At 34.5% G+C, this 23,951-nt stretch overlaps 1 protein-coding gene across 1 annotated transcript in view; it reads left to right on the top strand.

Annotated features, from left to right (window-relative positions):
• The window catches only part of SNAPC1 (small nuclear RNA activating complex, polypeptide 1, 43kDa), a 29,007-nt gene extending 10,129 nt beyond the window's left edge, over positions 1–18,878 (top strand). The window contains exons 5-10 of the mRNA XM_008566117.1: positions 641–799; positions 2,311–2,379; positions 3,236–3,298; positions 6,149–6,299; positions 14,947–15,045; positions 16,184–18,878. Of these exons, the coding sequence (XP_008564339.1) occupies positions 641–799; positions 2,311–2,379; positions 3,236–3,298; positions 6,149–6,299; positions 14,947–15,045; positions 16,184–16,218 (576 nt within the window). The 3' untranslated portion in view covers positions 16,219–18,878. The remainder of the gene's footprint in view (positions 1–640; positions 800–2,310; positions 2,380–3,235; positions 3,299–6,148; positions 6,300–14,946; positions 15,046–16,183) is intronic.
• Positions 18,879–23,951: the final 5,073 nt, after the last annotated feature.

The raw sequence follows: 23,951 nt of genomic DNA on the forward strand, positions 1-23,951 counted from the left end.
CAGCCAGTGAGCGGGAACCGGTCTGTACGTGGGATCCGAACCCTCAGCGGGAGCACCACCGTGCTTCCCAAGTGGCGCACTATAGCAGTGCGCCACCGGGCCGGCTCCACCCTTTATTTCTTTTAATCCTGAATCTTATCACTGGAGTAGTGGTGAAGCTTATGGGGATGGGCACACAGTCTGTGGGATTTCTGTGGAGGGTTGGGTGAGAGTAGTATAAGTATTTCCAGCAGAGTATAAAGAATGATGTAAATATTCTTGATGTAATATTATGATGTAAGATATGATCTTAGTTATCAGTAGTGATATTTAATGATACTTTATGCTACAAATAATTTTTGTTATATACCAGAATGTTCTGTGTTAACTAATTGGTTTTTCCCCAGTGTCTCCCCATAACAGTGTATCTTAGTTAATGCTTCTTGAGTTGAAATCAGTGAATCCATACCTCTGGAAAGCAGCCTCTTCATTAATAAGTTTTACTGTTTTGCTTACATGATTATGTTATTTTCAATATACTGTAGCATGTTATTTCCTATCAACTCATAGTCACTTTGGAACATGATCTTATTTTGCACTGGTTTTGTCTGTATGTTTCTCCTCAAATATTGAAATAAAGGACTCATCTTTTCACTTTCAGGAAATGCTAAATGTTCATGATCATTATCAGAGAATGAAACATATAATTTCAGCTGATAAGTCCAAGCCAGACAAAGCGCTCAGCTTGATAAAGGATGATTTTTTTGACAATATTAAGAACATAGTTTTGGAGCATCAGCAGTGGCACAAAGATAGACAGGTATGTAATTGCTTGGTACCTTACCTTTGCATTAAACATGAACGTTTAGACATGGATGGAAATGTTGAGAGGCATCCTAGTTTAGTGGCTATATTCCTGTGGAGATAAGAGTTAGAGGGCTTTACTTTTCTAGTTCCGCCTTTGCCACTTATTAGTGATGTGATGTTATTTAACCTTACATATGGAGTATACAAATATTTTTGTAGAGGAGTAAGTAATCTTGTTATACCACAGATTTATTATAATCTTTATAATTTCGCATTTTCCAGGGGTCGCACACTGGTGGTCTTTGGGCCAAATCCTGCACACAGATGTGTTTTGTTTGGCACAGAGTTGATCCTAACATTGTTTTTAAAATTTGAATTACCAAAATTTAAATATTTGTGGACTTCATCTAAAATTCCAGACATCTAACTTCTCTGAAAAATCAGAAGGTCTCATAACGCTGGTTCCACTTTCCTACATGGCAGCAGATGGACCTGGGTGGTGACTTCTCCCACTGTGGCAGGGCATGTGCTTCTCTGTTTACCATATTCCCTACCTGATGTGGTTTATCCATTTTCAAGACTCATCAACATAAATCTTCAGTTTAGTTTTCTTAAACAAAGTATTGATGCTAGAGCTGCTCACTGTAACCTTTTGAGCTACAGAAACATTTTACTCTGGAAACCTAAAGGCCAGCCTTGCTAAATTCACCTTTGAAACTACTACTCCATCTTATTTTAGTAAATTTTTCAGTAAAAAGTAAAAGTAAAAAATAAGCAATTTTTGTTTATTTACTGTATGTCTGATAATGTGTTAGTGTTTTCACAAATTCTATATAGATATCTATATATTGTCTTTTAGAAAAATTTGCCACGTTTTGGCTTTCCATTATTTGAAGGAAGTTGGCTTAAAACTTAATTTTAAGAAATTTTCAGACAAAGAAAGTGATAAGAAGATGACAGTCTTGGGGAGAAGAAAATAATTTGATTCCTCTACGCACATTTATTTAGTGAGAGATAACAAGTTTTAGAATGTTTGAATACTTTAAGTGCTGCAAATAGGTTACACAAATGACCCAGGCATTTAATGTAAAAATCTGTCTACGCACATTTATTTAGTGAGAGATAACAAGTTTTAGAATGTTTGAATACTTTAAGTGCTACAAATAGGTTACACAAATGACCCAGGCATTTAATGTAAAAATCTATTAGTGTTCTCTTTTAGCGCATAAACTCTCTTTACTGAGCATTATTAAGTTCTCTGAAAACCCAAAGGAAAGGAGAATAAACAGATTTTCATAGCATCACTTAAAGTGCATGCTTTCCTTACGTAGGAGGCTTTAAGCATTTTATTGATGTATTTTAGAACTATTCTGAAACCTAACTGATATTAATGACAGGTGAACCATGTTGCAATAATGTGAAATGATCTTTTAGTTTTTCAGTAATTAATGGATTCTCATTGTTCTGAAGTTGAATTGTAAATCTGTATATTTGTATATATGAAGTAACTTTTTGCTCTTTTAGAATCCATCCTTAAAATCAAAAATTAAAGATGGAGAAGAAAAGAGGGAAGGAAGTTCACAAGAATCAGAGGTCAGAAAACTTTGCTATATGATTGCTTATAGGGCAGTAGTTTGGTTAGTTTTAGAATCCATCCTTAAAATCAAAAATTAAAGATGGAGAAGAAAAGAGGGAAGGAAGTTCGCAAGAATCAGAGGTCAGAAAACTTTGCTATATGATTGCTTATAGGGCAGTAGTTTGGTTAGTTTTTTTTTTCATTTTATATGTGGCTTTGAATCTGTATACTAAGCATTATGACCCTTTGTCAGTATTATAATAAATATCAGAGAAAATTCTGAATCATGGTTCTCTGAAAAGGTAGTTTGTTCTTTACTGGAAACCTTGTGAAAGACCACATCAAGTGTAGGTTGGAAATCAGGGTGTTAACAGTTTTCAGCAGGGTAGAAGCTACGCTCACACCTTAGAGGGGCAGGGAAAAGCTTTTGTAATATGTCTTTTCCCACTTGGTTAGCCTTTCAACCAGTGTGGAGCCCAGGCTACTATTTACTGCTTCCTGCCTCCAGAGTTTTCATCCCTCTTGGTGGGTGAGAGACAAGGAGCTGTTTTTGGGTATAGGCAGAGGAGGAGGGAATGGCAGTCAAGGGCTCTGCCTGATCACCAAGGCTTTCGTTCATTTTATCCTCCTTAAATCCTGAATGAAAATGATCAGTAGCTGTGGGGATGGTATTGTGGCACCTGCTATGTCTGCTAGAGAATGCAGTGCGGATTTATGTCTGTACTCAATATGTGCCCAATAAATGTTAGTTTCTTTTAAACCCTACCTTTTGTCTCAAATCTTACTTCTGATAACAAATACTTGGGTATTCATAATTTTACCTAACGTTTGTGTGTTTTAACATTTTTTCCTTTTTGTGTATTTTAATTCCAGAGATGTGAAAGGGCAGAATCATTAGCAAAAATAAAATCAAAGGCCTTTTCAGTTGTTTTTCAGGTAAGTTATTTCTTTAATAAAGTAATTTGGAAATTGACTGGATGCTTTTTAAATTGCATTTTAATTTTTCATGTAAGTAATACATGTATATAGATTAGTAAGGCAAATAATACTACAGAGAGTATGTAGCCCAGCAGCTCCCCGCTCTGCCACGTCCTGCTCTTGTGTTCCTGACCTTGGGAGGCAGCCTTCTTCACCTTTTTGTCTTAAAGCTATTTCTTCTATTTACCTAGAATTTGATACCCTTTTCTTTATTATCATCCGGTTTCTAGTATTCCTGATCCTGGAAGGTTTTAGGGTTTGCTCTCTATCCCTAGAATTCTGAAATTTCATGACAAGGTAGCTTGGTGCAGATCTTTTTCATTCATTGTCCTTAGCACTCGTGGTGGCCATGCTTTCAATCTGATATTCTTCAGTTCTGAGGAATTTTTTGTATTGTTTCTTTAATAGTATTCTTTACTGCATTTTCTCTTTCCTTGAACTTTAATTTTCTTATTTTTCTCTTCTATTTTCAGTCTCTGTCTCTTTTTCTGTTTTTAGGGAGATTTCTTAAGCTTTATCTTATGAACTATTATATTGTTTTTTTAATTCTGCTGACTTTTTTTATTACTAAGAATTTTTCTTGTTCTCTGAATGTTTCTTTTCTTACTTTATAAAATGTATATTTCTTTTTTCACAGTGCAGTGTCTTTTTCTCCTTAAGGATATTAACTACAGTTTTTTTGAAGTTTCCTCCCATTTCTTCTGAGGATTTTTTTTTTTCCTGTTTATTTTGATTTCTGTATTCCATTTTGTTGGCTTTTTTTCCCAAATGATTGAAGGTCCTCAGATGTCTATTCATATTTAAGAGTGGTCAAGAGGTGATACATCTTTTTTAATTTCTACAGTTCTTTTTCTTGATCTAGTCATTTTTACCAGAGAGCAGTCTTCTGTTCACTTGTCTGAGGGAGAAGGGTGGGAAATAAGCCTTATTGCCAATGTTTTGGGAGCCTACAGGAGAACCATCCAAGAGGCTCACTATCTTTACGCTGGCTTCACTGTACCTTCGTATTTTCAGTAAGAGACTTCATCCCTTTCCTCAGCTGCACCAGTTTCCTTAAGCCTACATACAGCCTCTCTGGTTTAGCCCCTCCAGAGAGCAAGCAACCTGTTTTCTACACAGGAGGAAGTTAGTTGCCTAACTTTGAGTTTGGGCAATGGGACACTAGTCGCTATGTCGGTTTTCATTACATCTAACTTTTTTTAGTCCCATTTCTGATGACTTCAGTTCCCAATCCACTTGGACCAGCTTGTTTTTACTAACTTCCTCAGTGCAGGCAATTAGGTTTCAGCCTTCTTCATTCTGTTAAGTCAGCTGCTGCTGCTCACTTTTCCCTTTCCATCTTCCAAAATTTTGTTGCTTTATTTATATTTGTGTTTTCTCTTATCTCTGTTTTTTGTTGATTTATGCATTTTTATTTCCCTACTGTCATTTTAGTGAGTTTTCAGGAGGGAGCAGTAATAAATTCATGTGTTTAATCCCAGGTTTTTTCCTTGTTTTTTTTTTCATGACTCTAAGAATATGTTTATTCTCTTGGAAATAGTGTACTTTTATTTTCTGGTTGTAGAAATAAGAAGTGATGAATAAAAAAATTAAAAGTAACTCTAGATTAGTTAGGTGTTACATATTTGGGAAATATGTCTGGGAAGATTCCTATTATCGTTTAACTCTATTTTTTCATGAACGTTTTAAGTACTCTCATATAATATGACACTAATTGGTGTTTAACGTATATCTTAAAGCATTATGAAATAATTTTTAAATCATTAAACAATTAAATTATGTTCCCCATAAATTGATATGTGTAAGTCATTGCTTGGTTGGGTTGTTTTTTTCCCTTTATTGAAGTACAATTGACATATACTACATGGTTGCTTTTTAAGAATTGTTAATACCTGTACTGCATATACATTAACTGAAAACTCTTTGCTTAAACAAATAAGGAAATTTATTGACTGATGTAACTAAAAAGTGCTTTGGCTAGCTGGCTTCAGACACACAGATTTCTTTAGGACTGGCCTTCTATTTCCCACCTTCCATTTGATACCTTCACTGACTCAGGGAAAACATATAAGGCTGAAGCTGTTGTAAATAGCACTTAAGGACAGTGAAGAGGGCTAGCCAGTTCAGGAACTGAACCCTGGCCCTTGGTGTTATCAGCACCACACTCTAACCAGCTGAACTAACTGGCCAGCCCCCTTCACCGTCTTTAAGTTCTGTTTGTCATAGCTTCAGCTTTGCATGTGCTCTGGTTTAGATTCATTGGAGAGAAATTTTCCTTCCTAATAGTTAAATAGTTCTAAGTAGAGTTCTGTTATCTATGATATAGATCACATGCCCACCCTTGGAGAAATCACCGTGGCCATGGGGATGTGCAACTCATTTTGGCCAGATCTGGGACATATGATCATACTTGGAGCCAAGTATGAAATAGACTGAAACCACATAGTGGTGCTGTGGAAAGTAAAGTTATTATTAGAAGAAAGGGAGGATAGAATGTTAAGAATAGGATTAAAATAGTATTTGCCTCTATACCTCCATTCCCAGCCATGCCAGGTAACAGAACCACTGTATTTTAACCGAGTATGAGTAGATGGTGATTAGCGCTGCAGAATCCTTTTCATGTTGTAAAGACTATGTACGTGGCACAAGTAATTATATTAAGCAAGCCAGTGTAGTAGTAAAGTACTTTATGACAAGTATTTCTGTAAATCTTTCCTCATCTTTGTGTATTTTGTCTTTGTGTAAATTATCTAACAGTTGAATTCATTTTATAATTAATTGTGGTTAATTGGATTTTTAACTCTTAAGGCATCCAAATCAAGAAGGCATCGGCAAGTCAAACTTGACTCTTCTGACTCTGATTCTGCATCTGGTCAAAGACAAATCAAAGCAACTAGGAAAAAAAGAAACAAAGAAACATCAAAATCAGCAGGAAGGAAGATGTCTTCCAGAAACAAAGGTAACTTTTTAAAGTCTTACTCAATAAGGGAGAATGGGTCTTCCTTACAGCTTCCCTTTATCTTTATTTCTTTATCAAGAAGGATTAGAACTTGTTTGAGAACATTGTGAGATTTAATATTAAAAATAAATTATTTTAGATTTTCAAAATCTTTTTGCTGAAAGGATCTCTAGCAGTCATATCAAATTTATCATTTTATAGATGATGAAATTTAGGCCCATACAGATTAGATAACTTGTCCAAAATAATACAGCTAGATAGTTACAGAAACAGTCTATAGTTATCCAATGCCTACTTTATTAGTAATTTTTGTGTGTGAATCAAACTTATGTATAGAATAAAGTATCATAAGTAATGTATTTTATAAACTATATTTCCCTTGAGCTGTATTAATGAAACTGCCACTGCTTTTCTTTTGAAATTGTGTATCTGTAAAATTACCTTTGGTATTTGGTAGATCATTTAAAAGGAATGATTATATATTTTAATAGTTTGACTTTTAAAAATTACACAAATAATGTATATTCACCGTACATAAAGTTGGAATTTGATTAGTAGGCTTAACGGAAGAAAAAGCATTAGAAACATGAGTAAATATTTATTGATGCAGATAATACCTAATACAAAACACATTCTTAGCTACTGCAGGAAGTATATGAAGATAAGTTGCAGCCTTTAAGCATTTTTTTTTTCTTTTTATGTTGCAGGGGAGGGAGAATTAAATTTTTAAATACTGTTAATATATTCCTGATATGATTAAGTGCTGTAACAGGTGCTTGAAGTATACTGGGAATTCAGAGGAGGAGATACTATTATTTGTTAAGGGTGATCAAGAAATAACTTCATAAGGAAAATTTTCTACTTGTTTTTTCAAAATTAGCAGATACTGTGAGGAGAACTGTTAGACCAAATTCACTTAGGTATTACTGAAAAAATCATGAATCATGTATCTAAATCCCAGATATGAAACACCTTGATTAAGTGTTATTCCAGGAGGCAAGCAGGGTGCAGTTGTTTGGAATCTGTTAATGTAATTTACCATTATAAAACAGTTAAAGTGGAAAATGTGAATTCCTTTTAATACCTACCAAAGAAGACATTTGATAATATTCAGCATCCATTGTTGATTAAAAAAAAAAATCCTCCAAATCAAGGAGTCAGCAAACTGTTTCTATAAAGGACCAGATAGTAAATATTTTAGGCTTTGTGGTCCTTTACAGTTTCTCTCACACTATTCAGCTCTGCCATTGTAATGTGAAAGTAGCTATAGATAATACAAAAACAAATGAGTGTGGCTGTGTTTCAATAAAACTGTATTTACAAAGCAGGTAGTGGGCCACATTTCACCCAGGTACCATAGTCTAAAAGAAACAGAAGGTTACTAATTTAATCTAGTTTTAAAACAGTCTGTGTGTGTGTATTAGACCACAAACCACCTATGTTTAATGGTAATGCATTAAACATATCACAGTTTTATTTATATTTTTCTTGGAGAGCTAGTAACTGTAATTAGACAGGACTGTAAAATGAGATAATTAGATAGGATAGTGAAGTGAGGTACATCAGAAAGAGAGGCTACACAGTTATCATGATTTTGAGAATGATAATGATTTTATGCCTAAAAAATATTGTAAAGACAATTACCTGAAAAAAAAATAGGAACAAAAATTCTGGTAATGTAAAGGATACCACTATGGATCTTACAGAGATTAAAAGGTTAATAAGGAAAAATTGTGAATTATTTTATGCCAGCAAGGTAGCTTAAATAAAATGGATAGATTTATTAAAAGATACAAGTTTACAAAATTGACAGGGAAAAATAGAAAATCTGAATATTCCTATAACTGTTAAATAAATTCCCAGACAACTTCACTGGAAATTTTAGCAAACATTTAAGAAAGAAATAATGTCAGTCCTATACAGATTCTTTCAGAAAATACAAGAGGGCTATTGGCATTGAGAGAAAAGAACACTAAAGACCAATATCCCTCATGAACATACACGAAAAAATCTTTATAAAATATTAGTAAATTGAATCCATCAATACATTGAAAAGGCAATATATTATGAGCAAATAGCATTTATCTCAGGAATATAAGGTTGGCTTAAGACAAGAAAATAAACCAATGTAATTCATCATATTAGCAGAATAAAGGGGAAGAACAATGTGTTCATTTTAGTAGATAAGGACAAAATATTTGACAAAACCCAGCATTTATTCATGACAAAAACTTTGAGAAAATGAGGATTAGAAGGGAACTTCCTCAATCTAATAAAGGACTTCTGTGAAAAACAATAGCTAACATCGTAGTTAATGGTGAAATCATGCCTTCTTCCTAAAATTTAGAATAGGGGAAGAACACCCACTTGAATTGCTCCTATTGAACATTATACTGGAGGTCCTAGCCAGTGTAGTAAGGCAAGAAAAGGATATAATAGACATTCAGATTGGAAAGGAAGAAGTAATACTGTGTCTGTTTTCAAATGAAATTAATTTTTACATAGAAATCCCCCGAAATCTACAAAATAGCTACCAGAACTAATAATGGGATTTAGAAAGGTCACAAGGTACAGGGTTAATATTTCTCTACACTAACAATGAGTAATTAGAAATTGCAATTTTTAAAAATGCAATAACAACAAAAACACAAATTACTTACATGTATAGGTAACAAAATATGTACAGAATCTGTATGCTGAAAACTACAAAATAATGGTGAAAGAAATCAAAGAAGACCTAAAAAAAGAAATCAAAGATGACCATGGAGAGATACATGGTTTTTATGGATTGGAAGACCCAATATTAAGATGTCAGTTTATACCAAATTGTTCTATAGAGTCAGTGCAATCCCAGTAAAAAATCCCAACAAGGTTATTTTGTATAAATTAACAAGCTTATTTTTAAGTATATATGGAAATGAAAAGCAAGTAGAGTGGCCAAAACAGTTTTGAAAATTAACTATAAGGCTTCAGAAATCAAGACAGTGTGTTATCTGATACACATATAAATTAAAAGACAAAAGCTGATGAGGATTTGGAACAAGTGGAACCTTTATATGATATTTGTTGGGAATCTAGTCACTTTGGAAAGCTGGCAGTCTTTAAAAGTTAAACATATACTTCCCATATTAACCAGAAATCCTGTTCCTCGGTATTTATTCAAGAGAAATGAACACTTATGTTCACACAAAAATTTGTACATAAAGTTTATGGTGGTTTATTCGTAATTGCAAAAATTGCCAATAGCCTAAATATCCTTCAACTGGTATTTGGATAACCAAACTGTGGTATATCCATACAATGCAATACTACTCAGCAATAAAGGAACTAGTAGTACGTGTAACAGCATGGATGAATCTCACATGCATTGCTGTGAGTGAAAGAAGTCAGATACAAAAGACTACATACTATAGGATTCTATTTACAAGTATATGATATTTTTTAAAAAGGCAAGTCTATAAGAACAGAAAACAGATCAGTGGTCGCTAGGCACAAGGGGAAGGGGAAGGTGTTGACCTCAAAGGGGCTTGAGAGAAATTTTGGGGGTGATGGAAAAATTTTGTATTTTGATTGCAGTGGTGACTGTACAACTAAGCATTTGTCTAAACTCCGAGATCAGTACATTAAAAATAGTGATTTTTATTGTTTGTTAATAATAATTCAATAAATCTGACCAACAACCAAACCAACACAAAACCAGACGACATGAGGAAAAGATTGTTTAATTATATTTAAAAAAATTTTCTGAAGTATCAGAGATACTTAGGTTTTGAAACTCACACAAGCACTTTTATTAATCATCAATCTTCATATAGGCACAGCAGGGAAATAAGCTGGTGGAGCTGCTCTCGTAAACACCTGAAAAACAGGTTTTTTAAATGTGGCTGAGGAACAAAGGAAGAACAAGTGCAAGAAAGGAAAGGAGAGAAATTAAATGAAAGTTCCTTTCTTCTTAAGTGTTTGCCACATGTAATTTAGGAGCTATCACTTCCTTCACTAGCCATATTTCATTACTTAATGTAGTTACTGAAAATGTTGTTTTGTAAACTCTGAAATTAAGTACAGACTCTGTAGCACATCTGAGATTTGTTATTGCACTTACCTAGGGTATCAGGGAGGATTTAACCTATGAGAAAGAATAAAGTATAATAAAATACAATCTAAATTTGGATCTCTGGACATGGCTTAAGTATTTCAGCTGCCAGCTACTTGTAGGTCATAAGGTATTACAGATACTCTGAAGCAGAGGTAATAACGTGAATTAAGATCCAAGTGCTTATTATTTCATAGTTTGTCTTTAATCAAAAGTTTATTTCCTTAAAGTGGAGAAGGTATTTTTGATTTCATGGTTTTTTGTTTGTTTGTTTTTCAAAAAGAGGAGACATATTTTATAAAAGGCAAAAGATGTCGCAGAACCATTTGTGGCAGTCATAATAATGTTAAAATTTGTAATTTTAGAAGAGCTCTTGTAAATTAATAAGAAAAATGGGCTTAGGACATGAACAAATTATTCACAAAATATAAGCAGTCAATGCACAGAAGAAGAGATATGTAATCTCAATAATTGAAGAAATGTAAATCAAAACATGATTTTGATGTAATTTATTATATTGGCAAAGATTAAAGGTAACTGAACACCCATTGATAGTGCAAGTGTGAGGAGATACAATCTCTGAATTTAAGTGGCAGAGTAAATTGGTACATCCATTTCAGAGAGCAGCTTGGGATCATCTGTCAAAATTTCAAATGTGCATGTCTTTTAATTTAGCAGTTCAATTTCTAGGAATTTATCCTGTGTAAATGACAGACACAGAAGGCTGTTTATTGCAAGATTATTTGAACTGGCAAAGACTGTAAACAACTCAGATGTATAACATTGAGAAAATGGGTAAAAAAAGTTATTGTCAATTCATGCAGAGGAATACTTTGCAGTTATTAAAAAGCTGGAGAGAATTCTATATATCCTGACATAAAAATATGTCCAAAATAAATTGGTACATTGCTTAGTGAAAAAGGCTTTTTAAAAAAGAATATGATCCCATTTCTGTTAATAAACATATATATACACACACACCACAAACACACAATAAATAGCACTGAAGAAACCTAGAAACTTTGAAGTCCATAAATTGCAGTAATGTTTGAATTTTATACGAAACCATGTGTTACTTTAGTAATCAGAAAGAATCCAGAGACCTAAAAAAATAAGATAAACAATAAGCTACAACAAGTAGAAGGACTGGCATGAAAAAAGTCAAAGTAGCTGGGAAGTCTAGAGGCGGGGGGGGGTCCATTTTGGCTGGAGGGTAAAAGATGTGTTGAGGAGTTAACTGTTAATAATGCTGGAAAAATATGTCGAGGATTGTATTGTGACCAGGCCTTAAATGTGGAATCAAGAAGTTTATGTTTAATTTGGTAGGCAGAGGAGAGTCATCTGAAGCTTTTGAGCAAGAAAGTGGCATGACCAATGTTGTTCTTGAAGAAAATTAATCTGGGAGTAGTATGGTAGGTAGGTGGGGGCAGATTGAAAATAGGAACACTAAGTGCAAGGCTGTTGCAGTAGTTCAGGTTTAGGAGTAGTGAATATCTGTCCAGGTGGTTGTAGGAATTATAGAAGCAGGCTAACAGACATGAGAGCCAAATATGGAGGCTGATGGAGAGGGATGAAACAAGAGTGCTTAATTCCTAAGTGCTGGGAGAATGTTGTCTTTAATGTTGGAGAAATATAGATGACAAGAGAGGATTTCATTTGGGGGAGAATTTGCTCCAATCTGCCTTTCTAGCCTCAATTCCTGCAGTAATAGCTGTCTGGCACATAAATAGGTGCTCAGCATATTGATTGAATTTACTTGTTTGTGTTTCTGAAGCTTCTGCTGTGTACATTCACCATTCCTAGAATATAAAATGCATCTTGTTGGAAGGACATCATTAATAGTAATGATATGATGGTGAAGATTATAGCAGTTACCATTTATGTAACACTTATTGTCTGCCAAACTTTTCTCACATGTCCAAGGTCACCTACCTGATTCAGTTACAGAACTGAGGCTTGAATGAGAGTTTGTCTGAACCCAAGGTTGAGTCTTTAACTGCTATACTGTGCTCCTCTCAGGTAATTGGAAATGTGGATCTGGAGCTAAAATTACGCCGACATACACTTAAGTCAGCTTATTCTTAGTTGTGTTCTAGCTGCATGTCTAGTAATGGTTTGTTTTGAGAAGAAGTAAGGGTCTGTTATGATAATCGCATCACACAATTAGCTTTGAACATAGTAAAACTATCTGTCTGAGACCCTCTGGGAATTTAGTATTGTGGCTAATTGAGGTTAATGATTAAAATGTCAGAATTTACTTTTTAAAAATAATTGTTCTGGTTGATTTTGTTCTAAAATATGTTGCATTCTTTATATGTTTCTTGTTTTCTACAGTGTTCATTTATCACTTTTATAATTAGAAAATACTAGAATAAAATTTATTATGCTCTCTCATTTTCTAGAACACTGTATCCTGAATATAATTTAATTTTCTCCTGATGACTCATGGTTATCATCATGAACATATTATTTTACTGGGTTTTATAATATAATGATCTTATCAAGAAATAGCTTAAGCTTGTGGGACAGTTTATACTAAATGGCTTTGTGCTGCAGTACTATATCAGTTCTTATGTCTTATTTTTTTTTTTAAATAGTTTCTTTGACATTTACTGTAAGTGGGTATCTTTCTGTTCTCAGTGTGCAGACTTGTAGCAATTTTTTTTGCCCTTTTGCTGCCTCTAAACTGTAATGGTCTAGGAAACTGGTTGGTCATTCATTACATTTTTATGTACAATAAATGAAATTAGATTCTGGATAAAAGCCTGAGGATAAAAGCACCTGTGACTAAAGTTCATGAGCTTTATTTAATATGTGGATTTTGAGATAAATGTTATAACGTTTATGTGCTCACTTCTTGATTCCTGACTGCATTCTAGGTGGGTGAAACATTATATTTGTTCTTAAGGTCTTTCACAGAACACAGATTCACTTAATGTAGAAATAGATCTCTAAAATGTAGTTAATTGTCCTGTGACTAAATGAAGTTTTGTTTCTCAACAGTCAGTTTTTAACTCAGAAATCCTTCCTTTGTCATTGTTGGATAGATTCCGTTGGGTTGTAAATACAGACTTATAAAAAAATCATTAATATTGATATAGATGGGCATGGCTAAAAGATTGTGGAGAATAATATTAGTAATTTTGGTTAGATGATATTAATTATAATTTTGTGAACAACTGAAAAAAAATTAAGTTCAAAGTCTAAAAAAAAAGATATATGATTAGCTATGGAGAGAGTTTTCCTAAAAGATTATCATAGTAAAGACCATGTAAAAAATCATTTCTCTTAAGACTTTTGGAGTTGTGGATAAAGGTAAAATCCTATTTTAATGACTTATTAGGAAATTGGTATTATTTTATTAAACTTGCATTGTGTTTAAAATGGGAGCATATTGCTACAGTTTACTTAACTCTGTCTTGGAGCTCTCTGTTCATTCCGTAAACTCTGCAACCCATAAAGACCCCAGCATATATGTGTTCAGAGCAGAAAGCTTAAACTCATTTTTGTTTAATTTCTTGCATCCTGTGTTGACAGGTACTTATTAACATATCTGCTCTATGAAATGTTGTTATAAAATAGTTAAATCCACATTTAATAACTTATAAATACTTATTTATTAAATAAATGATAAGCCCCTACCATGTGCCATGCACTTTTATATGCCATGGTACTGGGGATCATCATGTAAACAAACCAGACTCTATCCTTGTAGCCCTTACATTCTAATGGGAAGAGGCAGACTATAAAGAAACAAATTCATATACAACATATTAAGTGGTCAAAGTGTTGGGAAGAAGAAGGAATAAAGAGTGGATAGGGGTTGCTTTTGGGATATGGAAAGTGTGTGCTGAGTGACATCTGATGTGACAGTGTTATTTGATAAATTTGATTAGGATATTTCTTCAGGCAACAGAAGGCTGACGTAGAAAACCTCCAGTGTTTTTGAAAATGGAATGTCAGTGGCAAATTATGGCTAGAGGAATATATTTTATAGAGTTTATGTGGTGACAAAAAAAGTGTGTTTACATTCAGAAACAAGAATGTTAAACTTTAAAGTTATATTTGTGATTAATTGGATAAAGTTGAAGTAACACACATGATTATTCCTTAATGTCTGTAGATTTAACTCCTGGTTTGTGTGATATTGAATAAGGTGTCTGTGTTTGGCTAATTTTGTATTTGTGATTAATTGGATAAAGTTGAAGTAACACACATGATTATTCCTTAATGTCTGTAGATATAACTCCTGGTTTGTGTGATATTGAATAAGGTGTCTGTGTTTGGCTAATTTTGTTTTTTTCCTCTTTTCTCCATTTTCTTTATTTTAGTGGAAAAATTAGAGCCTATATTCAAAGCACAGATGCGAATATATTAATACTTAAAAAAAGATGTGTATTGTAGATTGCATATTTCTTTTTACCATTATAATTTGTTTTTAAACACCTAATTTTTATGTTGTAATAGTAACATTTGTGTAAAATGTTTCCTCAAAGATTAATATTCTTTGTTTTCATGTAAAATCATTTTTCAAATATTTCTAACTATTTTCAGGTAATGTGCAGAACGTACATAAGGAAGATAAAACTTTAAGTCTGAGTATGCCTGTAATTACAGAAGAGGAAGAGGAGAATGAAAATTTTAGGGAAACAGGTACAGATGAAATTTTGTCAAATTGATGAAGGAAACTTACACTCATAGAGCATCATAGTTCAGAACCCTCAAAGAGCATGGCAGTTGGCTGTGTGTTCTTGTGATCTTTTTATCTTTGACTAATCGGAGAATTTGTGTTAATCATACCATTCATTATGATACTTAAAAATGAATGATAATACAAGGGTACTTCAAAAAGTTCATGAAAAGATTCACATTATCTTTTAATTCTATTTTTCCACGAACTTTTTGAAGTGGCCTTGCATACGATGAATGAATGGGTATGGGTACTCATTAGGTGTACTGTCAGTTCCTCTTTTTAAAGAAGTCTCTCCGAGATCTCTGGCCTGCTTTCCTCTGAATAACGTTTTATTGGCCTGTTGAACTGTTTATCCTGGCTGCTGCTCTCTTACAGGAATCTGTTTTCTTTTCTTCTTAATTTTTTAATTTGTTTTTTCTCTTTTCCTTTATCTGTTGTTCCTCTTTTATTTTTCATTGGTGGGAAATATTCTCGTTAAACCCTTCATAATTTTCATGTTTTTGTGCCTTCTATTACTTTCTTTGCCTTTAATGATCAGTAACCTTTAGGTTCACAGCTGTTCCTAGATGGGTACTTACTTGAGTATTGGTTATAGCATTTGCTGTGGGAGCCAGAAATATGCATGGCACTAATGTTTTGGGTTGCATTTTCAGGTTTAATTGAAATGAAATTGAAATCTTAGTCACTTTATCTTTCTTAGCACTTTCCTAGATAACTTTCAGATCTGGCACACTGGGTCCATGCTAATTTTGGGTAGGGCACACCCATATGAAACAACATCAACATAACTATTTAATTATTAAGCAAGATTTAGGATGACTAAGATCCACTATCTCAATAGATTGATATTGCAGTAAGATTGAGGTCTCACTATCTCAGTGTAGATAGTAAGTTTTAAACTGCAATATCATTTTGAAGAAAATATTCATGTATATGTCAGGTTTAAGATTTCTTGTTGGATCTTTGCTTCATCGGCGTTTTTGTTCTAACAGTTGAACATCTATATAGTTTAAATGTGTATTATCAATTAAGTATTATCATTTAAGTGTCAGTTGTTTTTTTAAAATCTGACAGACTTTTTTAACTTTATGTCTTTAGAGTTCATTGTACCCAAGAGGAAAAGAAAACACTGAACGAAGAGCCTGGTGTAGTTTTTAATTTGGGGCTTTCTGACAGAAGGAAAGATTTATATTTTGTGTATTGGACAAGAAGACTGCCAGTATTAAAAATAATTCTTCTGGGAAACTAGTTATTTCTTTGAAATGACAGCACCTTAACATAATTCTAGAATAAAAGTACAAAAAATTAGAGTGAGAATTTACTCTTAAAACTTAATTTTAACATTTTCTTTTATGAAATCTGCATAAATAGAGATGAAGTTTGTATTTGGAGTGTAATAGAAATAATTGTTATTTGCAGATTATTACTATTTTCTATAACTTTTCATGATGTAACAGTTCTGGTAACACTATTCTGTTTTATTTAAAATTTTTTTTCTTGAAGTATTAATGTTTATTACATGTAAATGACTATTTTGTATCTGTAGTCTGGTAGATTTGTTTATGATGTGGATTTACTATTTTGTGTATTGTATGGTTAAGTCTAATAAAGTTTTTGCTTTATTTGCTTTATTTTTTAATATATGAAACCTCTATTGCCAATAACTTATGTGACTAATAACTTAGGAAGTTCACAGCTTGTTTTTTACTGCTGCACTGCACTTAATTAAATATTTCTTAGTGCTCGTTTTAAAACTCCCTTTGGTCTAATATATACTTGTATGTGTGTATACATGTATGTTTGTGTATGTGTAGATATATGTATTTATGTGTTCATGTTTATACATGTAAGATTAGTCAATATATTATGTAAGTACAGTACTTGAATACTGATTATTTCTGATAAAACCTTAGGGGTTAGTAATGTAAACTTCAGAGTATGTCTCAGGTACAGAATAATTAATATGCACAGGAAAAATTCTATAGCTTCATGAATGTGCCTCTCTGGTAATTTCTCTTTCCATACATTTAAATAGAGATTGCTTGAGCCATGTTTGAACTTGCTGCCAATAGCAGACTGTCTCCATGTCATGTGGTTGGCTCAACCTATCTTAATGTTGATTATACTTCATATAGTTTTCCAGTATTGTATTATTGAGGGATTTAAAGTATGGGTTGAACATTAAACCCAAATCTGCAAATGTCCTGTGAGTGAAAATGTGTGATGTCTATATTTAATTTTTAAAAATCAAAATGCTAGTACTGACTGACCCATATAAAACTTTAATTTATTTGAATTCATGCTGTCACAATTGCTACTGAAAGCAAATGTTTCCCTAACTGACTTCAGATGTCCATACATAGGGCAGTTTTCATAATATAGGCATTGGGTGAAGCTTCTGGGATTTAAACATTCTAGGGTTGGGTCACTTAGAGGTGTAAGTTTGTTATTGGCTAGTTGTATACCAGGTTATTTGCTAGAACTTTTCTGATCATTAAAGTTTACAAACATTGTACAGCTAACACAGTGAATTGCCCTCTATTTTTCCACAACAGTACTTATAAAACGCATGGTACCATTTTACTTGTACAATGAAGAAATGGTACCTCAGGATAATTGTCTTGCCCACATTCACAAAGTTAGTAAGTGATGCATCTGGGATATAAACACAGGGCTTAGGCCTACAATTTCAGTATCTTCTTACATAAGCCAACAAAAGTGGAAATCCACAGGGATACTTTTGACTATAAGCAGTAAAACCTCACTTCAAAATTGGTTAAACAAGGACATTTTATTTTATAACAAGTTGAATCCCAGTGCAGTGTGGCTCTGGTCTGTATAGTACATCAGTTCCGTGATGGCTTCATATACCCAGGTTTGGGTATTTAGGGAAAGCTTTTATGTCAGTATAGGGAACTGTTTACCAGCCAAGTTCCAGCTGCTAGCTAAAAGCTAGCCTTGCAAGCAAATCTTCCTAAGGATAGCATTCTCAGGCCTGCTGTGTTATCTCTATTCTGCACAGATTCATTTCATTTGTCACTATTTCCAACGATATTTCAATGAGTTCTGTGTCTAGATGTTGGTTCAGTTGTATATTTCTGTTGGATGAATCTGCACACGAATTTGTTTGGTCAAACTATGTAAAATTTTGTTGATTGTTGCCAAATAGATATTCACACTGTTTGTAAGTGACTTCACATCCCCATTATCAATCTTTGTAATTGTCAATTGAATACAGCCTGACTCTTAGAACTACAGATAAAAATTGTGTTAAGCAGATGTGAGTTGTTATATGATAATCTGACAAAGTGAAGGACTTAAGCCGTAGTGAATTTTTTCATAAGTATATTTTGAAGATAAGGTATAAATTACATGATGGATATGCTTTAAATGTGAATTTGACGCTTACCGAACAGATTTCAGATAGAGCATATTTGTGTTTAATAGCGGGTTTTTATAATTAAAACATGATGTCCAAACACTAGGACCTATTAAATTAGGCTATTTGTATTTCCAACTTGGTTATAATAACATGACTGCACCAAGTCATAAATACCTGATTTTCAATATTAAATATTTACTAAATTAATGTTTTGTGAGGTGAGAGGGGTTGTGACAGTATATATATAAAATAAGCTGTATTTTAAAACCTTACTACTTTGATTTCAGAAATCTCAATATACGAAAGTTTTGTTCAAAATAGAGAATTAGAATTATAGTAGTTTTAATGTTATATACCAGGTTTACTTGGGGCATCTTAAAAAACATGAATAAAAGAATTGGAATCATAAAATATGACTTGTATGAATGCTAAATTAGGACAATATTACTTTGAAAATAATGTGCAATTCTCTATGAGAAATCATAATGTGTTGTCTTTGTTTTCTTTTGTAGTACTATTACAGGTTGTAAACACACCTAAGATCTCATCTGCATTTATAACCCCTTTCAATATATTGGATATATTCAATAAGGGGTCATATACCTAGTCTCTTTAATACCCAATTAAAGTGCTTGTTCCCCGAGACAGACACGGTTGTACCATTTGCAAACCAAAGGAGAGATAAAGAACCAACTTTGGGGCAAAGCTTTTGTCTTCTATAGCAATTTTCCAGAACAGTGAAATAACAAGGAAATACATTAAAAACTTTTACAGAACCAGTTTACTGACTGACTAGTCCAAAACTATTAGGAACTGCATAGTGCTTTGAAAATGCAAAGATATGAATGCTGAAGTTCAAAACAGTTACAGCTGGAAAGTGTAAGCTTGTATAAAGTACTTGCATGTCAAGGAAACCAGAGTGGTTGTTTGCAATTAACGTGGTGACTTTAGGGGTGATGTTCTTTAGTCATTATAATTGAAAGCTTATGTGTTTACCTACATCCTCAGATTGATATGAGACCAAGCTCTCATGGCTCAACTGACAATTTAAGGGTACCGTGGCTTTCCTTTCTTCAAGTTGAATTAGGTACAGTTTATACCCTTTTCCCGATAACCTATTTTGGTTTAACAAAAAGATTCACATGAACACAGAGGGTTAAAATATCTTTAAGAATGAGCTTTATGGGCTGAAAAATTACTTTTGTTTGATGTAAAGAGCCTAGGAAAATAAGCATAGTTATTAATGCCTTCCTAACTTACCCTTGGTTCTTGAATTAAAATTACAGCTTGAAGAATGCTTGCTTTTTAAAGGGCATGGAGAGAACTCTGAGTGCTTAACTATTCACATTTTCATTTATCTTTTGCAACTTCGTAGTAGTTTTTCTTGCACATTTTTTCTTATTCCCTATATTAAAGTAAGTGTCAAAGCCTAGACTTCAGGTTGTATAATTCCTTTTTATGTGTGCGTAGTTTTTTTTTTTTAAAGCCTGAATTATTTGTTTTAGTGTGCTGTATATTGCAGGTCTGGATTATGTTTTAAGATAAATTTCGACAGGCTCCTTTAAGTTGTAAGGAGGCACACTCACATATTAAATGCTGGAGGCTTGTAGAAATACAGAGGCAAGTAAGGCAAGGGCCTCATCAGAGGCACAGCTTCTTGGAGAGTTAGAAAAATGGCTCTTGGGGGCCGAGCCCGTGGCGCACTCGGGAGAGTGCGGCGCTGGGAGCACAGTGACACTCCCGCTGCAGGTTCGGATCCTATATAGGAATGGCCGGTGCGCTCACTGGCTGAGTGCGGTGTGGGCGACACCACACCAAGGGTTGCGATCCCCTTACCGGTCATGAAAAAGACAAAAAAAAAAAAAAAGAAAAAGAAAGAAAAATGGCTCTTGGTCATGCAGTGAACACCAGCACCTCAAATGGCTGGATGTGTGCTCACTTTCGAAGTGGAGGTCCGTTGCTGTGTAATCACAATATGTGTCCTCTAATGTGCTCTCCAGCTTCTGTCTGCCCACTTCTGTCTGCTACTTCTGCTGTTCTCTACTATTCCTGAAAGAGGATGTGATTGATTCTATTAGTTATAATCCAAAATAAAGCCCCGATCAGGCAGAGATTATTCAAATGGATCATTCTGGCCACTGGCCTTCCTTATGTCCAGCCAAAAGTATGGCTGCCCTTCACTAGAGAATAGATCCCTGATACAATCACTGTGGCCAGTGTAGCAGGGTCACATACCACATGGCACAGCAAATTATGTGGAACTACCTATTTTCTCATAAGAGGTTGTGAGCAGGGCAGGACTTTAGAATCTCAAGGGTTTCTTAGTCCAATCATGGATTTGACTGAAATGATGATGATGCTATTACATTATTCTGAATACTGAAACTTCATGACATCACCAAGTGGTGATCAAATTATGTTCACTTAAGAAACAGCAGCTTTGCATAGTGTTAAAGTGCACCAGCTCTGAGGCCAGAATGCTTGGGTTTGCTCTGGGATTACAATGTGCATCTGTGCCTTAATTTACGGATGCATATTTTTAACTCAGTATAATTCCATTTGGCCCCCTCCCATCCTTTGTGATATTGTTGTTATACATTTTACATCTATATTATAAATGCCATTATACATTTTTATTCTTGCTTTAAATAAAGAAAAAAATAATAGTCTTACATTTACCTACATTTGAACCTTATCTGCTATTCTATTCCTTCATGCAACTCCGTGCTTTCATCTGGAATAAAATTTTCCTTTAGCTTGAAGAGCTGAATAACTTCTTGAAGCCCAGCTCTGTTAGACAAATTCTATCAGATTTCGTTTGCCTGAAAATGTCTTTATTTCACCTTTTTTTGGCAGCTGGTTGGTATGGGGATTTGAGCCCTCGGCTTTGGTGTTATGAACACCATATCACCCTCATTTTTGAATGATATTTTTGCTGATTTGGAACTCGAGATAAAGAGCTTTTTTATTCCTTTGATAAGTTAGTTTTCATTCTTATGGTTTCCTTGTATATAATGTGTCCTTTTTCTCTGGCTGCTTTTTAGTTTTTTTCTTTACTTTTGGTTTTCAGCAGTTCGGTAAGATGTGCCTAGTGTGGTTTATTTTTCCCGCATATTATGTTTTTCTGCACGTGCTGTTACTTGCTTCTCTTTCTAGGGCTCTAATTACATGTCCGTTAACTGAGTAATACTGTCCCATAGGTTATTGTGGCTTTTGTTCCTCAATAGTTTTTCTCTCTGTGCTTCAGATGGGATGATTGCTCTTGACTTACCTGTAAGTTCATGAATCCTTTCTTGTATTCAATCTGCTGTTAATCTTTCAATAACTTTTAAATTTTATTTTATTTTATTTTTATGGCAAAGGACTAATGAATTTTTCTTTTTTTTTTTTTAAACAGAGATAAAGGTTTTTATTTTTCCATCATGCATGCAAGCTTACACTATTTGTACTGTTTAGGAACAGAGAAATAATTGCATTATTACCAGGGTGTCAAATTTTCAAGTACAACAACCAGTTACTGATTACTCTGAGGAGGTTATTTTCACAGAACATAACACTTTCCAAAATATATTTCCAAGACTAGAGTTATGAGAACATGACAAGCTGTTATCAGAATCCTAACAGTCACACGAGTCTCCAAGTTACATGAGAAAAAAAGATTGATATTCTGGTAGAGAGTCTCATTTAAGTACCTTATCATATCAGTCTTTGAGTATTACAGCAGAATGATCTCCCTCTCCTTTTGTGGATGCAGTGGAAAGGGAGCATCCCCATCATGTCTTTTTGAGACTCATTAATTCTGAAGACTTTCATTTCTAAAGCCCATTACTGTTTAGGAACAGAGAAATTATCAAGTACAACAACCAGTTACTGATTACTCTGAGGAGGTTATTTTCACAGAACATAACACTTTCCAAAATATATTTCCAAGACTAAAGTTATGAGAACATGACAAGCTGTTATCAGAATCCTAACAGTCACACGAGTCTCCAAGTTACATGAGAAAAAAAGATTGATATTCTGGTAGAGAGTCTCATTTAAGTACCTTATCATATCAGTCTTTGAGTATTACAGCAGAATGATCTCCCTCTCCTTTTGTGGATGCAGTGGAAAGGGAGCATCCCCATCATGTCTTTTTGAGACTCATTAATTCTGAAGACTTTCATTTCTAAAGCCCATCTCTGGAACTTCATTAGATAACATTAAAACAAAAAGCAGAGTTGATGTGATAATGATAGTGCACCCCACCACTATCATCACCAAGAAAGAATATCAGTCTCGCAAAGTATATTGGCATACAATTGCATTGGCATGGTGTCTTGGATTTCCAATAAACAATACAGGTGGGAAGAGGGAGACACAAATGAAACCAAGTTTATCATAACTGACAATTAACGTAACTAGGTGATGGGCACACAGGGTCCAGGGACCATCCTTTCCACTTCTGTGCATGTCTGAAATTGTCCATAATAAAGAGCAAAAAAGTTAAAAAAAACAAAACAGAAAAAGCACACTTTTACAGGTCTATTTTCCCATTAGGGAAAATGGGGAAAGTGGCAAAATTTTACTCAGAGGCAAAATAAGCAGCATATAGCATTAATCTTCCCCCCACCCAAGGCCACACCAGCCTGCCCATCAGTCTGGCAGCCAGTAGGGTTCCTGGAAGGCTTGGGTGGGCAGGTGTGTGTCTCATGCACTGGCAGGGGGCCTTGGTCCACAGGCAGTTCTTGAGGTCCTTGTTGACCAGGAAGCCAACTGGGGTGGATAGCAACCTAGACAAAACTCAACAGTGTTAACAGTAATGGGACATGGCACAGACCTTGATGAAGGTTCACAGTACAAGGGCCCAGGGGCAAGAAGAGAAGCATGATGGAATAGAACACATGGCATACTGCTTCCTGCCCTTAACCTTATCCATGCCTAGCAGTCAAGGGCCATTCTGCTGGCTGTCCACCAGGGTGGGTCACATGGACTCCAGGTCATCGCCAGAGATAAAGCAGGTGGCACCTTGGCTGGTGACCCCAGACCCATAGGAACAATAACTTCTGGCTGATGGCCAATACCATGTGCGTTGGCTTCATTTTGCAGTGGCAATGGAAAAGCTTGCCATAGATGGCAGGCATGGCCAGCATGAACACAAAGCCCAACAAGTCTCTGGCCCTGATGTAGCAGAGCTTGAGGATGCACTGGTCCTCCTGGAGGATCTCATGAGTGTCCATGTTAAAGACAAGTGGGAAAGGCCAGAGCCAAGAACAGGATCCAGGCAATATAGATAAAGGCAGCACACATCAGAAGTATGTGTGTTTAACATATAAACAGTAGGGATGAGATCACATAACATGTGACAGTAATGTGAAAAAGCAAGGCGGCCATGGGGAGGCAAAAGAACATGATAATAAATGCCATATTCTTGTAACGTCCAAATGGGCTACAGTGCAGAGGCCAACATCAAGAGAAGGCAGCCAAACATACAGCCAGCCAGGA

Source organism: Galeopterus variegatus, unplaced genomic scaffold (assembly GCF_000696425.1).
Source record: "Galeopterus variegatus unplaced genomic scaffold, G_variegatus-3.0.2 Scaffold221, whole genome shotgun sequence".
NCBI lineage: Eukaryota > Metazoa > Chordata > Mammalia > Dermoptera > Cynocephalidae > Galeopterus > Galeopterus variegatus.